This window comes from Lynx canadensis, chromosome X (genome assembly GCF_007474595.2).
Source record: "Lynx canadensis isolate LIC74 chromosome X, mLynCan4.pri.v2, whole genome shotgun sequence".
NCBI lineage: Eukaryota > Metazoa > Chordata > Mammalia > Carnivora > Felidae > Lynx > Lynx canadensis.
In genome coordinates this window covers 96,317,427-96,341,624 of record NC_044321.2, presented here as the reverse complement: position 1 = coordinate 96,341,624, position 24,198 = coordinate 96,317,427, and the positions used below count along the sequence as shown (strand labels likewise).

The 24,198-nt window shown below is 39.8% G+C and overlaps 1 protein-coding gene across 2 annotated transcripts; it reads right to left on the bottom strand.

The window, feature by feature from the left end:
- Positions 1-1,156: 1,156 nt before the first annotated feature.
- On the bottom strand, positions 1,157-15,030 carry MCTS1 (MCTS1 re-initiation and release factor). 2 transcript variants are annotated; one of them, XM_030305715.1, is made up of 7 exons: positions 14,198-14,328; positions 13,485-13,637; positions 12,835-12,932; positions 8,731-8,864; positions 6,247-6,314; positions 3,782-5,261; positions 1,157-1,657 (listed from the first exon to the last, which is right to left on the bottom strand). In XM_030305715.1, exons 1-6 carry the CDS (start codon positions 14,209-14,211, stop codon positions 5,180-5,182), a joined length of 549 nt encoding a protein of 182 aa, XP_030161575.1. In that variant the 5' UTR covers positions 14,212-14,328; the 3' UTR covers positions 1,157-1,657; positions 3,782-5,179. The 2 variants fall into 2 exon arrangements, with proteins under 2 accessions (XP_030161575.1, XP_030161576.1); XM_030305716.1 differs by lacking the exons at positions 1,157-1,657; positions 14,198-14,328 and adding an exon at positions 14,813-15,030 and having other exon boundaries at positions 5,060-5,261.
- Between the last annotated feature and the right edge of the window lie 9,168 nt (positions 15,031-24,198).

Sequence of the window (24,198 nt, the reverse complement as noted above, 5' to 3'; positions counted from 1 at the left end):
TGTGATAAAACATTAAAATTAGAAGGAAAGAAAATTAATCTTTGTAACTTTTCAATTTAGAGTTATTTCCCCCTATGACAGAGTTCTGGGAACACTTACAATGAACCTGAAGGGAGTGAATGATTATACCCCAAAAGTCCCCTCTATTACATATTGGCTGAAATTAAAGTACTTTAAAATTGAAGAATGGAACAAGAAGAGCAATAAAAAATATGATGTAGAAATCGTGATTTGTTTTAGTTTTAAAATGAAATTTTAAAATGTATAGGATAACCCATTTAATTAGAGTGAGGCATGTCATTCTTTAACAACTGGGTTTTTTTGTTTGTTTCTTTGTTTTTATATTTATTTATTTTTGATAGAGACAGGGCACAAGTCGGGGAGGGGCAGAGAGAATGAGACACAGAATCTGAAGCAGGCTCCAGGCTCTGAGCTGTCAGCACAGCGCCTGATGTGGGGCTCGAACTCACAAACCATGAGATCATGACCTGAGCTGAAGTCAGACACTTAACCGACTGAGCCACCCAGGCACCCCAACAACTGGGGTTTTAATTAGAAAAAAAAAATTTTAATTTTAGAGAGTGCACACACATGAGTGGGGAAGGGGAAGAGAGACAGAGAGAGAGAGAGGGAGGGAGGCGGGGGGTGGGGGGGGAGAGAGAGAGACAAAAAATCTTAAGCAGGCTCCATGCTCAGCACAGAGCCCAACGTAGGGCTCGATCCCATGACCCTGGGACCATGACCTGAGCCAAAATCAAGAGTCAGACGCCCAACTGACTAAGCCACCCAGGCACCCCTTAATTAGAAATTATTTCACTAATTAATCTTTTATTTCTCAAAGTATTCAAGGATAAAATTTGGTGTCCTTTCATTTTTCACTCCAAGAGGCAAATATTAATAGTACTAATTAGTTTGGATGTTTTCATCTATTTTTCCTCCCCATGACCTGTTCTAATGAACATGATATTACCAGAATTCCAGCAAATCATCTCCTGTATATTTATCCATACATAAATTATATTCTCCAAGAGGCCAACCTTTTAAACCAATCAACCAATCAACCCAACCAACCTACCTGTCTAATAGTGTCAATATAGATTTAAAAACTGGTTCTCAATCACATTCATTCATTCCTGTTCTGATGGAGTTCCAGTCCTTTACAAGTACTTAATTAGTTTTAATACAATATGAAACAAAGTAGTGTTATAGTTCATTATAGGTAGTCATTCTTTTACCTGCTACAAAAAGCATAATAAAGTATACATACAAAAGTATAAAAACATAATGCAAAATATACATTTACACGCATCAGTCTCCATGTTGAAAGACAGGATTTCTTTAGGAACTGTTGCTGAGAGACTGAGATATTAAGAATACAATTATATGTAATCTAAATACAATTAACAACATACTAAACACAAGTGTTCTGAAGGGCTTTCCAAATATATTTCAGTGGCCTAATTCTTACAGGTTATAGCTTGAGTAAGCTTCTGATTGCTTGAGACCTCAGAAGTGATGGTTATAGTGACACAGGATGCATGCATTTTCATTTTTTTCCTTTCATTATAAATCAGGTTTAGTGGATACTCCTTTAGAAATTGGAACATTTTGAGTCTCCTGAAGAGCCTTGAGAGACATATTCTCAAAATTAAGGAACCTAGATAAACAAAGTTAAAAATACTTACTATATTTTGTTTGGGTATACATTCATTTCATGTTCCCATTAATATATGATTGCTACATGATTAATATTCTCACAACAAAAAAGTGAAATATTTTACTGTAATGAAACACATCTGCAAATTGAGTCATTTGCCATTCTTTTATCTTCTGAAGCACTAGGCTTAGAAATACTGTATCCTCAGTAGCTGATTTGTATGCAGAGGAGGAACTTGGCTAGATATAATCATTATTTGACAAATGCCATATGACCTTCTGTTTGGGGACTATCAAATCTCAAATTGGAAATGTTCATGACTACCCCTGGGATAAATCCAGCTGCCTGTTTTGGGTCCAGAACATTCACAAAAAAAAAAAAAAAACCAAGAAAAGGAAAAATGCAGCTGCCAACAAAACACCACCAAACCACTATAATAGTCTGCTAAAAGAGGGCTGAACAGGCCTTTATATTATTGCACAATGGGACAACCTTTGAGTTGGAATGCTCAATCCTTGCAACTCCAAGACATCTGGATTTTTTTAACCTTCTCACATTGGATACAATCTAAGCAATATTTTTATATTTAGCTCATGTGTAATTTGCAAATTTTAGTGACTGAAATTGGAAAAGTATTAGTAACTTCCCAGTGGCTTTATAAATTGGTATTGGGCTGTAACCATTACCCAGGTTTTCTTAAATGTCAATTTACCCACTAGACTGGAAGCTCCTTAAGGGCAAGGGCCACCTGTGTATTATTCATCTTTGTGTCACGTCACCTAGAAGCTAGCAAATATTCAATAAATGTCCATTGAGCTGAACTGACCTTGGCTGACTAAGGATGTCATATACACAGAAATGGCAAGATTGTAGGCTGGCTTGACACAAAATTAATTTGGAAACTAAAAATGAACCTAAGACACATTGCCTGAGAGAAAACAGGCTCTCCCTGTATTCGTAATCTCAGGAATGTGGGTAAACTAAGTTTCCTTTAAACGCAGCACAAAGAGGCTGATATGCTAGTTTAACCTCTTTGAATTAGCTTTCCTGCACGACCTTATGCTTAGAAACTGATCAGGCTCCCAGTGTAGAGTGACACCCCTGATTAACACCATGACCTGAGGCCTCAGACCCAGGGGAAGGAGAAAACATACATATTTAGTCCACATCACCAAGGCAACACAGTCACTGTACCTCAGCATAGTAGGAAAAACAAGCACAGATGATGATGTTAAATATTTTTAAAGTGTTCCGTACACCCACTGTTAACAGTGGTTAGAAACAAGGATAAATTATTTCAGAAACCAGGCAATTAAAGGTTTTAACTTCTCTAATATGCCAGTGCTTTGTTTTCATTGCCATCACTCCATAGGCAATCTTGGTCAATTAACATTAACTTAGTACCAACAATAAAGGTTCAAAGTTCGGTTTTGACATCAGTGACTCAGATATTGTCTTCTTAAGAACACCAGGTGCTACAGGCCTCAAATAGGGCGTCTCATCCCTCAAATGGAAAGACATCTGACTTTGAAACCAGTAAGTCAGCATAACATGAGACCTGCTGAAGAAACATACCCGGAAAGAGGATTTATAAATGGGCTACTGAGGAGACTATTTACACTTTTATACACCAGGAATAAATAAGAAAATGTAACAATACGGAAAGTTGTAGGATATAACTGTCATAACAAAAGCAAATATTCTACAAAGAACTTCAAAAGGCTATAGAAAGTAAAATATCAGGGCACCTCTATGGGCTAGGAAAGATTTTGGCAGACATAAGCATTGTAACTAATGATGAAGCAAGAAAAATTCTCTAAGCCTTACCCCAGCCCAGATGAAATACTCCCCCAAATTTTCAACCTTCCTTTACTCTTATCCAAGTTCACCAAGAAACTTCCAGTTTCCTAATTGTTTACCCTAAGCAGACTTAGCACTATAGATGAACACATTTACATTCTAATGTGGGAATCTCCAAGTCTTACAAGTTTCATTTAGTGGGAGATGGTTTCTCAGTCTGAGGGTCAGACCCTGGATCTACAACCTTCACCTATGTTGTATCTTAGGAGGCCCAGCTGCAACAGCCAGCCAAATGGTCTCCCTCTTTTTACTATCCACCCTCACCTTTCTCACCAACTTCTAACTGTAACACAGGTCACCACAATCTTGTAAATGTCTGTATCCATCTGAAAAATAAAACCACATGTCACATATTTGTAAACAACCAAATGAAAATGGCTGAGACACTAGAACAGCGAGGTTATTAGGAAGAAATGCCTATTGTCACTATGTAAATTCATAACTGCTCCTTTAACTCCCAAAAGAGCTTACTTACTGTTCTTACTGAAATAAGTCCATGGCCTTCATATGCCACTTAGGATAGGACATACACGCTCTTTGGGGGAATACAGTAAGGACCCAAATCTGGAAGTTCTGGGCATCTGTGTAGTATGAGTTTACCCAGCTTCAGGCCAGGGCACTAAATAAATTGAACCTGAATCTCTTCAAGCCTATCTGTGTACAGGTCATACAGGGGACATAAAAACAAGTTAAATTACTTTACAGCGATACAATCAACAAAATCCAGAATGTGGGAGAAAACTCTGTAAGACAAAACAACCAGATTCCTTCAATAATTAATTTAAAGGGAAAATACAAAGGGAGACCTTCTAGATTAAGAGACTTAAATAAATAACAACTAAATGCAATATATGGACCTTGTCTGGTACCAATTTCAAGCAAACCAATGGTTAAAAAAATGAAAAAGAGAGGCAATCAAGTTCATTTGTCACATATTTAAACAAGATATTTGATCATATTAAGAAATAGTTCTTTTTTGGGGTGTGATAACAATATCTTAGGTGTAATGATGTTTTTAAAAAAATTTAGCTTTTAAAGATACATATTTAAGTTACTGTGGATAAAATGAGATATCTGGGATTTGCTTCAAAATAATCAGGAAGTGGGGTGGGGAAGGAGTAAATGAGATATAGATGAAGTAAGATTTGCCATGAATTGAAGCTGGGTGACAGATACAGAAAAGGTCCATTATACTACTATTCCCCACGTACTTTTATATATGCTTGGAATTTTCCATAATGAAAAGTTTAAAAATGACAACCAAACAAACAAAAAACACACACAGAAGAGAAGAGGCATTTCTAGGGTAATAGGAGAAAATTCCCAGTCCAGCTTCCAGCCCCATTAAGTAGCCAGATTCTCTGGGAGGTCGGCAGGTTCATCTACCAAGTCCTGCCCTTCAATTTTACATTATTGGCCTAAGAAAGGACATTAAGTTGTCTGAGTTTGATTACTTACCAGATACCTCTTAATGTCCAAGTTTGCTACCCAATTTTAACTGGACTTTAAGAAAAATTAAAATAATTTCTGAAGCTAACAGAATTTTAGCATCTGTTGAATTTATTCAGCATAACCACAGAGGTACTGTCTTCATGCTGTCACACACACAAACACAGATACAGCACAATATCCATATTTAGCCATGTGCATTCCTTCTGAGGCTCATTTATATGTCTTCATATGCCACAGCCCATCATTTAAATAATGGATATTTTCAATGCCAATTCCTTTGTTGACTTTCTCACTGTGGAAGGAGAAAAGCACATAAACATATTGTTATGAATTTTTATAGGCTTACTTATGGTAAATATAATTCCGAGTGCATTGCTATTTTGCAATTATTGAGCCCCATGCAGGGAATTTATTTATTACATTAATGTTATTGACTACATTAAATGACATTACTCTGCTGCAGTTCCTGTCTTAAAATGATTCTAGTGATCTAACTAGTGGGCCTTATAGAAACAAAGTAATGATGTCACCATACCAGGAGAACATCAGAGTGTTGTAATTGACTGTGGAACAAAATTAACAGGATTAATTTGGTCATCAAATGAGTTCCAAGTTTTTCAATATATTGACTACATTTTGGTAAATATCTTTAATACTTCCTTAATAATCTATACTACTAGGTCAAAATAGAAGATAAATACCATGTGGTGCTGAACTGTGTCACGGTGTTAAAAATTAGTAGCACAACATTCTTCCCCCCAATTAAAAATTTAAGTCATACTGAATAAAAAGTTCCTGGGGCACCTGCGGGGCTCACTCAGTTAAGCATCTGACTCTTGATTTCGACTCAGGTCATGACCTCATGGTGTGAGATGAGGCAGCATCAGGCTCTGCGCTGGGCATGGAGCCTGCTTGGGATTCTCTCTCTCCCTCTCCTTCTGTCCCTACTCCCGCATCCACACGCAAGCGCGTGCGTGTATACCTTCACTCGCAAACAAAAAAAAATTTTGTTATTTCCTAAAATACCACACACATACATATAAAACAGCTGTGTTGGCACCCGGTTCTTTTCAGAGTGCTTAAGAAAGAATGCAATCCTGGAGACAAAATAGGTTTCAATGGCTTCCGAAGTGTCAGGAAAAATCAGAAACGAGGCTTCTGTGCTTAAGTATTTGTAAGATGTGATATGAATGACAGCAAATTTCACCTGTAATTCTGATGCTTCCCGCATAGGTTACCCTTTCTCAAAAGCCAAGGGGGCCTAATGTGAGACTTACATATCTTCTGCAGACATCTTCATGACTCCAACACACAGAGCATGCTGTTTTCCTTCTGCCATGATTGCCTGAAAACACACAGCTAAGAAAACTATCAAAATGCCTTGGAGAGGGGGTATCAAACAATGATCACGTTACTAGTTAAGCCACTTTGAACCCATCTTGTATCCTCACCCAGACCATCAACTCAATTGAGGGCAGGGACCTAGCAGAGTCTGTGGGCACATTGTAAATATTCAATAAATGCTAAATGAATGCATCTAATAATCATTCTTGGTTTTTAAGTTAAATGTTAATACCATAACCCAATGCCAACAAAACCAAAATAAGACCTGCAAAAAAGATAAAAATTTTCATGTAAATATTAAAAACTGTGAAATAAATAAACACGATTTGTTCTAATGTTGTAATCAATGAATGCCGGTTTTATGTAATGGACACATTTTTTTTTAATTTTTTTTAACGTTTATTTATTTTTGAGACAGAGAGAGACAGAGCATGAACGGGGGAGGGTCAGAGAGAGAGGGAGACACAGAATCTGAAACAGGCTCTGGGCTCTGAGCAGTCAGCACAGAGCCCGACGCGGGGCTCGAACTCACGGACCGCGAGATCGTGACCTGAGCTGAAGTCGGACGCTTAACTGACTGAGCCACCCAGGTGCCCCATGGACACATTAAAATAATAATTATACCCCCAGTCTATCTGTAACAACCCAGTGTATGTTTCAACCTTTCTAGAACAACCAAAATGTTCCTGGTTATCATTTGAAGCATTTAGAATGTTACACATTGCAGTACATATTTTACAAAGCAAAATTCCCAGGGTACACAGTATCTCCCTGCACTAGTTTTGCAACTATCTAAAAGTCTGTAATTATTTCAAAATAAAAATTACTTTAAAAGCAAAGGTTAGGCACTTGAAAATTCTTCCATTTAAGACAATCTCCAGAACTATAAACCTACAACACTTAGAAAAGTCAAAAACATTAAAAAGAAAACCTGTCCTCACAGAATACTTTTCTCCATCTCATTTTCAATTCATAGACTCAGCATTCCAAAAATATTTGAGCACCTATTATGTGACCAGTATCTCTGTCGACACAAGCTGTTCCTAAGGTACCAACATACACCTTATACAATCTACCCCTTAAACGTAACTGCCACAACAGAGGACACTGGGCAGTGTCGGGAGACTAGACAGTCTCCTTCAAGTACAGGACACACTCTTAAACCCACTCCAATGGCCTTCCCACTCTACAGTGATTTCCGTATACCTACCAAGTATTTTCTCAACCTGACGCAAATGGCCCCTTTATGACAAAAGAGAAGATCTCCTCCTCTCCAGACTAGTTGACAAAAACCTATTTGATCTAGAATATAGCTAAACACCACTGTAGAAATGAAAATTATGCAAAATTACTCAGTTACATCATGAGTTTTAAGGACTATCTGAAAATTTAACATTTCTCTTTGAGAAAATATGTTCTGAGGCCCAAACATCCAACTTAAAAATGATCTGTAATATAAAAGTTGGGGATTGTCAGTATTTCCCATTACCCACTTCTAACACTCTACCTGGTGCCTAAGCTATTTTCCCTTGTGAGTGCTTTCACTCCAGTATATATGGATAAGCCAATTATAAAAGTAGCAAGCTGATGGGGGCGCCTGGGTGGCTCAATCAGTTAAGCATCCCACTTTGGCTCAGGTCATGATCTTGCGGTTTGTGAGTTTGAGCCCCACGTCGGACTCTGCACTGACAGCTCAGAGCCTGGAGCCTGCTTCAGATTCTGTGTCTCCCTCTCTCCCTGCCCCTCCCCTGCTAACGCTCTGTCTCTCTCTCTTAAAAATAAACATTAAAAAAAATTTTTAAAGTAGCAAGCTGATGTCTAAAGAAGTGATCCAATCATATCATATATAGCCTCTCCATTAATAATCTAGAGTTTCAGGGGTGCCTGGTGGCTCAGTCAGTTAAGTGTCCAACCCTTGATTTCAGCTCAGGTCATGATCTCACAGTTCGTGGGTTTGAGCCCCGCATCGGGCTCTGTGCTAACAGCATGGGACCGGCTTGGAATTCTCTCTCTCCCTCTCTCCCTGCCCCTCCCCTACTTGCACACACACACTCTCTCTCTCAAAACAAATAAATAAACATTTTAAAAAATAATCAAGTTTTATACTGTGTCCTGAGTCTGATAACATTGGGCAGTAACTGGGCCGGAATGCAGCTGGGACTTCTTATTACTTGTTCCCATTTAACTTCTAAGATGGGACATAGAAATGATGCTATTTCCCACACATTGAAACGCAACAAGAAAGGCTGAAATGATGTTTTTTCCCACATCTTGAAATGTAACAAGAAAGTCATGAGACAACAGTAGCGGTAACCTCCAGAAAAGTACACCTAATCTTCTCTTGGGTGATAGATCTTCCAGTAATGACAAAAATACTGTGAATACATTTTTCAGCAGTTATAGCCTGGGAAGGATACAACAACTGTATCTACTGCAGCAGGGTAAAGTTGAGCTCCAGGAGAAGTTAAGCCTGGACACATGATATTTGCTCCACTGAGAACAAATTTGATGGCTCCTTTATCAACCTGCTGGTGTGGCAGGATAAAAGGATCTAGAAGAAAAGAAATACATCACATAAATTAATGAGACTAATGACTCAACAGAAAAAGGCAAAGGACATGAGCAAATATTTCCCAAAATTACAGTATTCTGAAAAATGCAAAATAAAACTGAAACACCATCCTTCATTTATCAAGTTGATAAATATTTTTAACAAAAGTAATTCCCAGTGCTTGCAAGAGTTTAGGAAAACTAGCATTTTCATACACTGCTAGAAGGCTTATAATGGAGCACAACTTTTCTTTAGGACTACGTGGCAACATGTATCAACAGCCTTGAAAAGGTTCATACTCTTTGACTTGGTAATTCTCTTTCTAGGACTTTATCCTAAGAAAACATTAGAGATATACAATATATTTAGGCAGAAATATAATCATTGCAGCACTATTATTTACAATAAAAATAAACTGGAATCAACCTCAATGTCCAACAATGAAGAGATAAATGACTTAAGGTATGTCTATAGTACGTATATAATAGAACAATACTTTTGGAAAATATGTATTACTCTGGGAAATGTTCATAATATAATGTTAAGAGGAAAAAAGTAAAATAAAAAAAATACCAAAAAGATCAGTGGTTGCTAGGGAGTGAGAGGAGAAAAAGCAGGAAGGGACAAATAAGTGGAGCAGAGGACTCTTAGGGCAATAAATTATACTATGATACAGTATACTATGATACAGTATCACTATGATACAGTATCATAGTGATACTGTAACAATGGATACATGACATTATGCATTTGGTAAAACCCACCAAATGTACAATGCAAAGAATGAACCCTAATGTAAACTATGGACTTTGGTTAATAATAATGAATGGATATTGGTTCATCAGTCATAACAAATGCATGACACCAAAGAATAATAAGGGAAGGGTGGTAGGAAGTATATGGGAACTCTTTTTTCTGCTCCATTTTACAACTGCCCTAAAAAATAAAGTCAATTAATTAAAAGCTATTTAACGGAGAGCCCAATTTAAAAAGGAAAAAATATTTTTAAAAAAGGAAAAAATATATAAACACACATACACAATATAGGAAATAATTGGATGGAAGTACACCAACATACTAACCATGGTTATCTCTAGGTCATAGGAATACAGGTGATCTTATTTCTGCACTTTCCAATTCTCTAGAATGAACACAAATTCCTTTTATAATCCCAAAAAATTTATTTGTGTGTGTGTGTGTGTGTGTGTGTGTGTGTGTCATAATCTAAGGATTAAAGGATCCCTGAAAGATTCAAAACAATGGCTGGGCGGGGGTGGGGGGGGCGGCGGGGATTTTTTAGACCTCTCAGGGCTTTCTAGGAATATTAATAATTGGTAAAATTCATTCACTTTAATGTCTTACCACTAGCCCTCCCACTATTCAGAGAATAAGTATTTTTTCTACCAACACTACATATTAATTTAAACATCTTATTGAAAAAAAGAAACCTGAAACAAACATAATTTGTTTTCTAGTTCTCCATCCTCGTTAATACCTGCCCTTTAATAATAATGATGATGATGATGATCTTGAGCATGATGATGATAATATACAGTAGCAGTGGACAGTTACTTAACAATTACTACATCATTACAATGGCTATCATATATTGAGCCATTACTGTGTTCCAGGCATTGCATGCACGAATCTCATTTAATCCTCACAATCCTGGGAGATATGATATACAATGTATCCATTTTTTTAAAAGATAAGGAAATATAGCTTAAGGAGTGCCTGGCTGGCTCAGTGGGTAGACCATGCAATTCTTTAAAAAATTTTTTTTTTCAACGTTTATTTATTTTTGGGACAGAGAGAGACAGAGCATGAACGGGGGAGGGGCAGAGAGAGAGGGAGACACAGAATCGGAAACAGGCTCCAGGCTCTGAGCCATCAGCCCAGAGCCTGACGCGGGGCTCGAACTCACGGACCGCGAGATCGTGACCTGGCTGAAGTCGGACGCTTAACCGACTGCGCCACCCAGGCGCCCCTAGACCATGCAATTCTTGAAGTTGGGGTTGTGAGTTCAAGCCCTGTGTTGGGTGTAAAGGTTATTTAAAAATTAAAAAAAAATCTTTAAAAAAAAAAAAAGAAAGAAAAGGAAATAAGGCTTAAACAAGTGATGACCTGTTTAAGTGGCCTGGCATAAGTGACACACACTGGAAATTGAACCCAGGTCTGCCTAACTCCAAGTATGCTTTTAACCACCATGTTATCCTGCTTCTTGCACATCAATAACTTTAGGATGTTCTAAAAGGTTGGTTCCCAGCAAAATATTATTATTAAATAGGAACACCTTTCTATTCCAACTTATTATGCAAATGCTTAACATACAGAAAAACCATTAAGAATAGTTTGATGAAGGGGTGCCTGGGTGGCTCAGCCAGTTGAGCGTCCAATTTCAGCTCAGGTCATGATCTTGCCCTTCAGAGTTCCAGCCCTGCGTTGGGCTCTGTGCTGACAGCTCAGAGCCTGGAGCCTGTTTCAGATTCTGTGTCTCCCTCTCTCTCTCTCTCTGCCCCTCCCCTGCCTGTGGTGTAAGTGTGTGTGTGTCTCTCTCTCTCTCAAAAATAAACAAACATCAAAAAATGAAAAACAAAGAATAGTTCAATGAATACTTGGACGCCACCCACTGAGATTGAATAATTGTTCATTAACGCTTTGCTCTGTTTGCTTTATCTCTATTTATGCACACACATTTTGTCCTCTACCATGTGAAATTTCAAACATAATGCTTCACCATAAATAAGCACATATCACCTAAAAATAGTCATTCTCCTACATAACCACAATACTATTATCATACCTGAAACTGTAACAATAGTCCCACAATATTGTCTTATAGCCAAACCATATTCAGAGTTCCCCCCAAGAGCCCTAAGAAAGTGTTCTTTATCTTTTTTGTGGGGGAAGGGGGAGGGCTTGAATTTTGCTTTTCAAACCAGGATCTAATCTAGATTCATGCAATACATTTGAGTACTTTGTCTCTGTCCTCTTTTAGTTGAGTAGGAATTAACGTCACCAGAATATTTTCATTTTAAACTTTTTCCACTGCATCAGGACTCAGTTTCTCTCCAATGTACTTTTTTAACCTGATGAAATCAATACTTAGTCAAGTAATTGTAAATAATTCTTTATAAATACTAAAATGATTCACCTCTTTTAAGATTTGCCTCACTGCTCCAGACCTCTGCTCCACCATGTAATTCAAAATTTATCTCATCTTACCAAAAACCAAACTCATTAAGTTACCACTACCACCTACACAGCCTTCCAGTCACTCCCCTTCTTTCTGCCTCTTGGCTAGAATGCCAGAAAGACACTGGTTTGAAAAGCAGAAATTTTAACTTCACAGTTGAAAACCTCTTGTGCAGCAGGATTTTATCTCCTTTGAATTTTCTTTTGTAATGTACTCAATCTAACAATGTGCAAATGTAGGTATGTAACAAACATTATTTTGTTTCACAACAGCTGACCTTGCCACCCAACTAACAATAACTGGGACTACCACAATTAGCCAATGCTTTCCCTTAGATAGAGTTAATCTCTAGGAGGCATATGTAGATACGAATTTAAAAAACGGAAGTGCTCACAGCACTTATCACAGTCTGTGAATAAACATTCATGTAATGATCTAATTGTCTATTCTTCCAACTAGACTGTGAGCTTCATAAGGACAGCGACCATGTCTGCCTTTGCTTCCCATCATATTCTCAGTACCTAGCTCAGTACCTGACACATAGAAGTTCAATAAATACTTGCTGAATGAATGAATGAATGTTCTTTCTTGGCCTTTCGGGACCGCATAATGAGAGAATTTGCATTTTTCAGATTTACCACAAGACGGGGATTCATTTTAGTTTTATACCCCATATCACCTAGTAGTAATAAATAAGTTAAGTACCAGAAGCCACTTTCAACTCCCCTTATATCTTTCCATATCCCCAAATATGTATTTTCTAACAAGACTTACATTTGTGAAGTAACCTTAGGGTTGGATAAAAAGGCCCTTCTCTTTGTCTAAAAAACAGTAATTCTCCATTTACTGTAAGGATTTCTATATGTTCATGGCTGTAAGACAAATGTCACAAAGTACCAAGTTAGATATTTTCTTCGAAAAATTAATATACCAAACACCCTTTAAATAATAACAAATATGAAACATATATATACAAAGATACAGCAGCCTCTTTTTAATTTCATTAAATATCCAGGCAAAAAAAAACCATTATTTAAATTGTTTCATCTACCATACCAGTCCAGTAGAAAAAAAAATTTTTTTGACCTACTGTAATTGTATTTCACATTTTATTATTTTAATTTCATCGTTAGATAATTCAATAAAATAAATATTTACAGTACAAACTGAAATAAATTAAATCCAAGTCTGAATAAAAACATTTAACTCTTTAATAAAACAATTAGTACACAAAGCCACATTTTTCACAAACATGAAGAAACACTTGACAATACGAATATTGTTTTAGAATTATTCTATTTATCTGCTCCTATAATTAATCTACCAATGGTTAATGTGACAATAATTCCATTTTTTATGAGTGCAATCTAATCATACAATATTAAGCTATTCTGAGCTGTGCATAGAGATAAATAAAGACTTACCATCGAACCATTTTGACAGGATCTTTCTTAGGCATGATTTGATTAAGCCATGGTTCAATACCTGGAAATTGCTCTATCAATTGGTTCTTAATACCCTTTATAACTGAGGTTTTCAACTGGATGCAGTTAGACACGTTTTCTTTTTCATCAAATCTGTCAAATGATTTTTGCAAGGAAAAAAAAAAGGGATTTCTAAGCAAAAATATCAGAATAGCTAAAAATATTGTTTTAATTAGTCATCTATTCCCAAGTATTTAGATGTCTAAAATAATTATGAAATAAATTGTTTTAATATAATTTCCCTTTTATTCTGTCCAGCACAAAACCAGTGTCTTAATACAATATTAAACTGTCATGTATACACAATGAAGGGGAGGGGCAGGTGGGAGGATGTGAGGCATATTTCACATTATAATCTGTAATCAGCTACACAAATGCCCTTCCTGGAAAACCCTACTCAATTCTACCCAGGAAGAAACAGTTTCCCACCTATAACAAAACCTGTGTACAAAAAAACAAAAACAAAAACAAAAAAAAGTAAAATAAAACAAAAAACCCTCGAGCATTGAAATACAAAAGACCAACCCAAATAAAACCTAGGCAATTAGCCCCTGCTAGGCTATGTAATCTGCTGAGATTTTTTTTTTAAGTGATGACGATGACTTCTAAGATTTCTATTTATTTTTGCTCAAAATGTCATGCACAAAACCCACCTTCCTTTGCCCATGTTCCCCCTTTGCTTTTTGCGTCTACCAAATCTGGAAGGCAAACCCACTAAGTAGGTTCCCAAAGAATTTTTGTCTTCCTTATACTGAGTAGCCTATGGGGCAATCACGCTATTTTCAAGACAAGGTTAATCTGGCAGCTAGGCAATAGGCATGACAGGCCGCTTCCTGTCACCCAGACTCCTTCACTCCCATGACCCAGGAAGTCAAGCCTTCCCTTATTCAGCTCATAACTAATAAACATATGGCAGTGAGTGCAGGGCTCTCCTCTCAACTAAAGAGGATACACCCTTAAATCACAGTACAAGGATGTGATTGGTAGAACCCTAGGGATGGCGATAGGACTGGGAGAGGAGGCAAAAGAAAAAGAGGAGTAAGGAAAAAGAAAACGAGGGTGGGAAGATCAAAACCCGACTGAAGATTAGGGATGGAAAGCTTAAATGTTGCAAGTTGCGAGTAAGAGCATAGTACTCTAGAAAACCTTAGTGAGTAAGGATGGCAGGGGCGGGGGAGAGAGAAAGAGGTTCTTTGCTCTCGCCCTCTTCCCCACCCCCACCCCACCGACTTTGTGAGCAGCCAGTGGAGCCCACAGCATGTCCTTACTTCTTGAACATGATCCAAGGTGAAGGGGGCGACGATAGGGAAGGGCCCGGAATGGGGGGAAAAAATTGAATTAGCAAGGGTCCGGCAGATTCCTTCACACGAGGAAGGCCGGCACTGACAGTCAAGAGCTGTTGTCGTTATCCGGAAAGGGAGACAGACAGCCGCACTTTACGGTTCTCAGTGAAATGTGACTACTTCCGCTCCTCTGAACACGTCGGCATTTTTGCCGACTCTTTTGGGGCTACCGATTCCTCTCCAGAGAGAAGAGCTGGAAGGGCGGGACTAGAAAGGGAAGAAGAGATAGAGCAAACATTCTGGTTGCAGGAAGAGAAGAATGAAGGGGGCGGGGAAGTCAACCAAGGCAGCATTTATGGCAGTTGCGTCATTTACGGGCTCCTCAAAGGGTCAAGAGTGTTCCGTGTTTGGTTGCTACCTGCTGTTAACCTAAGCAATTTCTTTAATGGGAACGATTTTTGTTCCCCGAAACAACCGAATGGACTGGTGCTTACCGACCACCGGGAACCCAGGCAAGCCTCACGGCATCTTGTTAATGTACTCGTGGGCTTGCCAGGTTTAGCAAACAAAAATACAGGACATCCAATTTTTGAATTTCAGGTAAACAGTGAATTTTTTTGTTTGTTTTAGTTTGACTGCACCTCATGAGATTTTGGGGACATACTTATATTTTTAAAATTTGTTATCTGAATTTAATTGGACGTCCTGTATTTTAATCTGGCAGCCACACTCACCAGCCATAGTGAGGTGACCACATAGAATTATTCATTCGGTTGTTGTCCCCTGCCTCATCCCCATACCTATAAATTGGGCTATAACTCAAGGGAGGTAATTTCCTTGTCGATAAAATGGTCTCTAGGCAAGTAATACAAGATTAATTTTTTTAATGTTTATTTATTTTTGAGAGAAAGAGAAAGCGCGCATGTGCGCATGAGCAGGGGAGGGGCAGGGAGAGGGAGAGAGAGAATCCCAGGCAGGTTCTGCGCTGTGGTTGCAGAGCCCGAGGGGACGGGGGTGGGGGGAGTGATTCAGTTCCAGGAACTTTGAGATCCTGACCTCAGCCCAAATTAAGAGTGGGACGCTTGGGGCGCTTGGGTGGCTCAGTCGGTTGAGTGGCTGCCTTCCTCTCAGGTCATGATCTCACGGCTCCTGAGTTTGAGCCCCACATGGGGCTCTGTGCTGACAGCTTGGATCCTGGAGCCTACTTCAGATTCTGTGTCTCCCTCTCTCTCTCTCTCTCTGTCCCTCCCCCACTGATGCTTGCTCTCTCTCTCTCTCAACAAATAATAAAACATTAATTTTTTTTTTTTTAAAGAGTGGGACACTTAACTATGCAACCCAGGCACCCTCAGACTAATCCGATTGAAGAGATAATAGTTAGGGTCACCTGGGTGGCTCAGTCAGTTGAGCGACAAACTCTTGATTTCGGCTCAGGTCATGATCCCGATTGGTGAGATGAGACTTGAGCCCTGAGTGGAGCTCTGTGCTGACAGCTCCCGGTCTGCTTGGGATTCTCTCCCTCTCTCTCTGCTCCTCCCCTGCTTTCCATCTGTCTCTCTCTCTCCAAATGAATAAATAAACTTTATTTAAAAAGAGAGGTAACAGTTAAACACGTTTTACTAGTGTAACTTCAAAAAAAAAAAAAGTGAATCGGGATGCCTGGGTGGGTCAGTCAATTAAGCAGAGTTTAAGCAGACTGACTGGAGATCCCAGCTCAGGTCTTGATCTCAGGGTTGTAAGTGCAAGCCCCGTGTTGGGCTCCACGTTGGGCATAAAGCCTACTTTTTAAAAAATAGCCAAGAAACTATAGAAACATACAAAACCTAACTAAACAGACACCACCCAGGTGGTGGAGTGGATTTGCACTCACATGTAAAACAAACAAACCAGTCTCCAGGGAGCAAATAGTATATATTGGGGAGATAGGCACTTAGAGCAATCACAACAAACGTATGTATTTGAATTGTACAACTAACTCACTTTTCCTGGATTCTATGGTAAGAACGATCTTCTAATTATAATTTAGCTTCTCATGAAGACCTGCCTGGCAAGAATTCGCTATTTTCAAATCCTCATGAACAATTGTTCATCTTTGTAAATTAATGAACTGTCATTTTGGTTTATACATCAGTCTCTTGTCAACTTCCTTAGCGTGACTCCACATTCCTGGCATCAATCAACTCTATGACATTTAGAATATTGAGTTTATGAACATGTAAAACTGAAGCCCAGACCCCAAGCTGTGGTTGGTGCTACACTGTCAGGCTTCTTGCCAAATAGCTTTCCTCTCCTGGCACATCACCCTGGGAGCCTGCCATGTAACAACAAATACATTAAAACAGAAATAAACAGGTATTAAGTGGTTTGAGATGAGTATAAAAAAGATCATACTGAGGGCTCCTGGCTGGCTCAGTCAGTAGAGCATGCAACTCTTGATTTCGGGGTTGTAGGTTCAAATGCCACGTTGGGTGTAGAGATTACTTAAAAATCTTTAAAAAAATACAGTTTATTTTCTTAGACAGGTGAAACATATTTCAAGATTTATTAGCTTTATGGCTTTGGGAAAGTTGCTTTATTTCTCTGAGAAATTGTCATAGATCTTTAAAACGGGAATTGTGGGGGCGCCTGGGTGGTTCAGTTAGTTAAGTGTCCAACTCTTGATCTCAGCTCAGGTCTTGATCTCAGGGTCATGAGTTCAAGCCCTGCATTGGGCTCTGTGCTGGCAAAAAAAAAAACCAGTTAAATATTTGCAGTGCTAGGAATAATAGCTTTTAATTCTATAAAATTATTCATACTCTATCCAAATTATGACAAATCTCATATCCATGGGAATAGATATATTCCCATGTACAATATGTACATATATATATATTTTTTTTTTATAAAGAATTTTTTTTTCAACATTTATTTATTTTTGGGACAGAGAGAGACAGAGCATGAACGGGGGAGGGGCAGAGAGAGAGGGAGACACAGAATCTGAAACAGGCTCCAGGCTCTGAGCCATCAGCCCAGAGCCTGACGCGGGGCTCGAACTCACAGAGCGCGAGATCGTGACCTGGCTGAAGTCGGATGCCTAACCGACTGCGCCACCCAGGCGCCCCTGTACATATATATTTTAATCCACTTTCATACACTCTGATAATCACAGAAACTGAATCTGAATTATGACAAATGCTAAATTAGGTCGCTAGCATTAATGAGATATTTAGTTCTGTATATGTGCATGAATACCTTCATTCATGACCCACCTACACAGATACATAAAGAGAACCCAATTTTCACTGTAATGTGTTTTTGGTTTTGTGTTGTAAGTGGTATCATCATAAAGTGGATTTTGTTTTTCCAAGGCTATATAATTGGGGGTTTGGTCCTGACAAAAGACTTATCTTCAAATAAATCATTGCTATAACAATATGTCACAAAAGAATACCTCATACTAAACCTCTTCAAAAATTAAAATAATGAGGGGCGCCTGGGTGGCTTAGTCGGTTAAGCGGCCGACTTCGGCTCAGGTCATTATCTCACGGTCCGTGAGTTCGAGCCCCGCGTCGGGCTCTGTGCTGACAGCTCAGAGCCTGGAGCCTATTTCAGATTCTGTGCCTCCCTCTCTCTGACCCTCCCCCATTCATGCTCTGTCTCTCTCTGTCTCAAAAATAAATAAACGTTAAAAAAAATTTTTAAATAATGAACTTCATTTATTCATGCAATAAGTATTTATGAAGGACTTTCACGTTTTAGTCAAACATGCTCCTCTGTGCTGTAATTTGTGCATGAATGTTGCACACAACTTATGAGGTGCTTCAACGTACATACAGCATAAGACACAGAAAACCCAAGTCTATCATATCACACGTTTTACTAAAACAAATAACCTAGCCATAATAAACATTAAATGCTTCGCAATGGTATTTGCCCCCTTAAATTTACGAAAGGATTTTACAGGGTCATCTTGACACAAAGCTCTAAAATGGTGCTAGGGGAAGTTTGCGGTAAGACCGCCTCGCGTTCTTCATAAGCTTCCTTAAGCAATGAGTCTGGCACCAAAACCGTTCAGAGCAGCCGGTAAAGAGGGGGTTCTTTAGGAGCTAGGCTACAGTTTGGAACACTGGAGAAGCGGCTCTTACTGCAAGAAAGAATTGGGTCACTGCCAGACCCCTGCTGGGCCTCACATCTCTCAGAATCTACAATCTGTGAGGGTCCCTGGGTGGCTTAATCGGTTAAGCATCCAACTTCGGCTCAGGTCATGATCTCACCCCGTGTCGGGCTCTGTGCAGACAGCTCAGAAGCTGGAGCCTGCTTGGGATTCTGTGTCTCCCTCTCTCTCTCTGCCCCCTCCCCCGCTTGCACTCCGTCTCTCAAAAATAAATAAAACATTAAAAAACATCTACAGCCTGTGATGTCTTCCATTAAGGTCATTTTCCCCACAAACTGCCTCTCAGCCTTACACCTTAGAGCTCTCTGCAGCCTGGCTTTGATCCCCCACTAGGGTAGGGCACACCTAAGAGTCGCACCAATATGGCAGCTCCTGCCTCCAGGGCCAAATACAGGAAAATTTGGAGAGAGCTGAGAGCCCCCTATTTATCAGAAGAGTGTTAGGACTAACAATCTTGCCAAACTTGTGATAAGTCAAACTCACCATGCCTCATTCACATCTTTGTTTTCCTCTGTCACTGTCATGTATGTAAGCACCCAGTTCAACTTATTTGCTTTGTGACCTTGGGCAAGTGACTTGAACAGACTGTGTCTGTCTTCTCATCTATACAATAAAGGCTCTATTTGATGAGGTTGCTGTGAAGATAAAATGAGCTAATCCATGCAAAGCATTCTTAGTTATTATTGTCAATATTTTTTTAAAGTAAGCTCTACACCCAGCACATTTCTTGAACTCAAGAACCTGAGATCAAGGGGTACCTGGATGGCTCAGTGGGTTAAGCGTCTGACTTCCGTTCAGGTCATGATCTTGCTGTTTGTGAGTTTGAGCCCCGCATCAGACTCTCTGCTGTCAGCGTGGAGCCTGCTTCAGATCTTCAGTGTCCCTCTCTTTCTGCCCCTCCCCCACTTTCACTCTCACGCTCTCTCAAAAATGAACTTAAAAACAAAAAAGACCCTGAGATCAATAGTCCCATGCTCTACCAACTGAAGCAGCCAGGTGCCCCTATTATTATTATTAAATTACTATATCGGTGTTGTTTTCCCCATATTCCTCTGTGCTTTCTACCTGATCTCTCATTTCTACCTTAACTTCAGGTCCTTCTGCTGTGGCTCCTAGAACACCATTCCATGACTACCAAATTCTCCTACCATCCTCTCCAACTCATCCCTGAATATTCATGGCTTTCCCATGAGGATGGAGCTTCCCTTACTGCCCTTTGAAGTGAAAACCATTTGTACCAACACATGTGTGTACCGCAGAATCAGGAGCTGAGGTGGGAATCCTCCTCCAACCACATTACAACTTCCAGATAATTCCTCCTTCACCCTCAGGTGAAAAACCCTGATTCTTCCTCTAAGTTTCATACCATTTGGTTACAGCTCAACACCTTTACTGATTCATTGAAGATCCTGGCATCTGGTCCACAGCCTTTCCTCTCCACCCTAGAGTTGTTAAACACTGCAAGAGAAAAAGCACATGGTTGAATAAATTGGTACTGCTCTGAATTTGTGGTTTCCAATCACAAATGGACCCTCAGCATTCCTGGGGAATCCTTTCCTGCTTTCAGCCCACTCTTATTGTCTCCGATGATTCTTTCAAAACTTCTGAATTCTCAGAACTCCCACTCCTCAGCAGCCCCTTCAGTCTTATCAAATAACTCACCTCTTTTTTTTAATTTTTTTTAAATTTATTCATTTTTGAGAGACAGAGCATGAGCAGGGGAGGGGCAGACAATAATGACAATAATAATAGGCAACACCTATTGAGTACTTACCCTGTGCCTGGCACTGTTGCAAGTGCTTTCATATATTAACTCATTTAACTCTCGGAGTGACTTTATAAAATGAATACTATTATTATTTCCATTTTACAAATGAGGAAACTAAAGAAAAAGGAGGTTAAGTAACTCGCCCAAGATTATGAAGCTATGAAGTACCAGAATCTGGATTTGAACCCAAGTAGTGCTCTCTAAATCACAACAGTTCAAGTCCTCCCCCTTGCCCTGCCCTGCCCTGCCCCGCCCCACCCCACCCTCCTGGGCTCTTTCCTTCCTTCCCTTCCGTCCCCATAGGTAATAACTGGTGATGGTTTTGTGTGTATCATTCCAGAAATTTTTTGCTGTGTTTACATATATAGGTAAACATAGGTAGGATCATACTATGCATGCTATTTTGCTTTTGCTTTTTTTACTTTGTGGGTGAAATATACCTTGGAGATTTTCCTATGTCAGATTATAGATGATAGGTACACAGTACTTCATTGCTTTTGATGGCTATAGAGCATTCCACAGTATGTATGTACCATAATTTATTTAACTAGTCTCTTCTGATAGTCATTTAGGCACTGACAAGAGGATTGAAGGGTAGGACGGACCCATAGAACTCCAATGCTCTTCAGAACTTCTACTGGCCTCCCATTACGAGGGGTCAGGGCCCTGTGCTCTAACACTTATCTTAACCTCAAAAGTCCTCAACTGAGGAGCCCGGGTGGCTCTTATGATTAAACATCCGACTTTGACTCAGGTCATGATCTCCTGGTTCATGGGTTCAAGCAGTGCATTGGGCTCTCTGCTGCCAGCGCAGAGCCCGCTTCAGATCTCTCTTTCTGCCCCTCCCCTGCTGGTTCTCTCTCTCCAAAATAAATATACAAACTTTTTTTTATTTTATTTATTTTTTTTTTAATTTTTTTTTTAACGTTTATTTATTTTTGAAACAGACACAGCATGAACGGGGGAGGGGCAGAGAGAGAGGGAGACACAGAATTGGAAGCAGGCTCCAGGCTCTGAGCTATCAGCCCAGAGCCCGACGCGGGGCTCGAACTCACGGACCGCGAGATCGTGACCTGAGCTGAAGTCGGATGCTTAACCGACTGAGCCACCCAGGCGCCCCATACAAACTTTTTTTTAAAATCCTCAACTGCACACCAGGAGGTCACTGGGGACCCCATACACAGCCCTGCCCCTCACAGAAGTCAAGAATAAACTCATACACTGGGACTAAAACCACACCTCTTGGAGGTTTTCACCCACTGTCAACAGTACTCAAAAGGGGGCCCAGAGTGGGGCAAGTTTCAAGCCTCCCCACACTTCCTCACCTCTATCAACAAGAGTCGGGTGGGAGCACAGATACCCAGTGCTCCCTACCACCTCACCATCACTATCTACCTTGAATCCACCAGGGACTGCTCTCATTACAACATCTATCTCCACTTACGTCAGTCCCGTAAGAAGACCCAGACTCCCAAGTCACCCCTCATCCCACCCACTCTGATCTCTGTGGCTCTGTACATCTCCCTTCCTGTCCCCATCTCCCAATCTGCAGTCTTCTCACCTCAGTAAATGGCAATTCCATCCACCTATTTTCTTGGGTCAAAAATCATCTAAGTCCTCCCTCTCACACCCTACATCTAGTCCATCAGCAAATACTATCACCTTTATTTTCAAAATATATCCAAAATCTGGGGAGACTGGCTCAGTTGGCAGAGCATGCAACTCTTGATCTCAGGGTCGTGAGTTTAAGCCCCACATTGGACCTAGAGCTTACATTAAAAAATATATATAGGGGCGCCTGGGTGGCTCAGTCGGTTAGGTGTCTGACTTCGGCTCAGGTCATGATCTCATGGTTTGTGGGTTCGAGCCCCGCGTCAGACTCTGTGCTGACAGCTCGGAGCCTGAATCTCTCTCAGATTCTGTCTCCCTTTTTTCTGCCTCTCCCCCTCTTGCATGCCCTCTCTCTCTCTCTCAAAAATAAATAAACATTAAAAATTTTAAAAACATATATATACATATGTATATACAGTACATATATATCTTTATCCAAAATCATCACTTCTCACATACCTCTACCACTGCGACTTGGTCAAATCTGCTATCATCTCTCACCTTGACTACTAAACTAGCTTCTTAGTTTGCCTTCTTCCTTCCACTCTTGTGCCTGCCCCCAACTTACAGTCTACTTTTTACACAGCAGATAGGGTGAACCTTTTAAAACCTAATTCAGATGGGGCGCCTGGGTGGCTCAGTCAATTAAGCTTCTGACTTTGGCTCAGGTCATAATCTCACCTTTCATGAGTTGAAGGCCCACATCCAGTTGTCTGCTGTCAGCCCGGAGCCCACTTCGGATTCTCTGTCTCCCTCTCTCTGCCCCTCCCCCGCTCATGTGTGCCCTGTCTGTCTCTCTCTCTCAAAAATAAGTAAGCATTAAAAAAAAATAAAACAAAACATAAGTCAGATCGTGTAACTCTCCTGCTTAAAACTCCAGGTGGCTTCCCATCTCAGTTATAATAATGTCCAAGGTCATCACCATGCCCTGAAGCCCCTATGCGATCTGGCCCTCAGTCATCCCTCCATGTCATCTAGTGCTACTCTCCCCTTCCTGCACTGTGCTCCAACCACAGTGGCCCTCCTGCTTTTCCACGAGAATGCCAACCATGGTCCATATTGTTCTCAGAGCCTGTCGTTTTTTCATTGGTCCTCAGATGAACAGGACTAAATTAATCATAATCCTTGATTAATGACACATTCTCCTTATTAATCCAAGTATAGCTCAATTTTAGTTAGTTATTTTTAATAACATAGTAAGTATCCATGAACCCAATAACCAAATCTGACTACATGGCCCCCAATCTCATTTCCCTGCTTCTACCCCACCCCCAACCAAGGCTCAGAACCATCATCCTGAATCTGGTGTTCATCACTCTGTGGCACTCTATTTAATACAATTCTTTTTTTTTTTTAAGTTTATTTATTTTGAGAGAAAGACAGCACGAGTGGGGGAGGAGCAGAGAGAGAGGAGAGAGAAAGAATCCCAAACAGGCTCTGAGCCGCCAACACAGAGCTCAATTTGGGGCTTGATCAAACCCAGGAAGTCATGAGATCACAACCTGAGCCAAAACTAAGAGTCAGACGCCTAACCGACTGAGCCACCCAGATGCTCCTAATATAATTCTATTGTACTTATTTACATGTTTGTGAGTGTGTATGTGTGTGTACATACATACATGTATAGATATATCATTCTTAAAAATGTATTTTTATTATCTTTACTTTTTAATAAAAAGATTATTAGACTATATGTACTCTTTCAGAGCATAATTTTTCCCCTCAATATTTAATTTTCTAAGACTCATCCACGTATATTTGCACATTGCAGTGGTTCACTCATTTTGGTTGTTGTGTAATATTTCACTGTGTGTATAACACTTTGGGGTCTTTGCACTT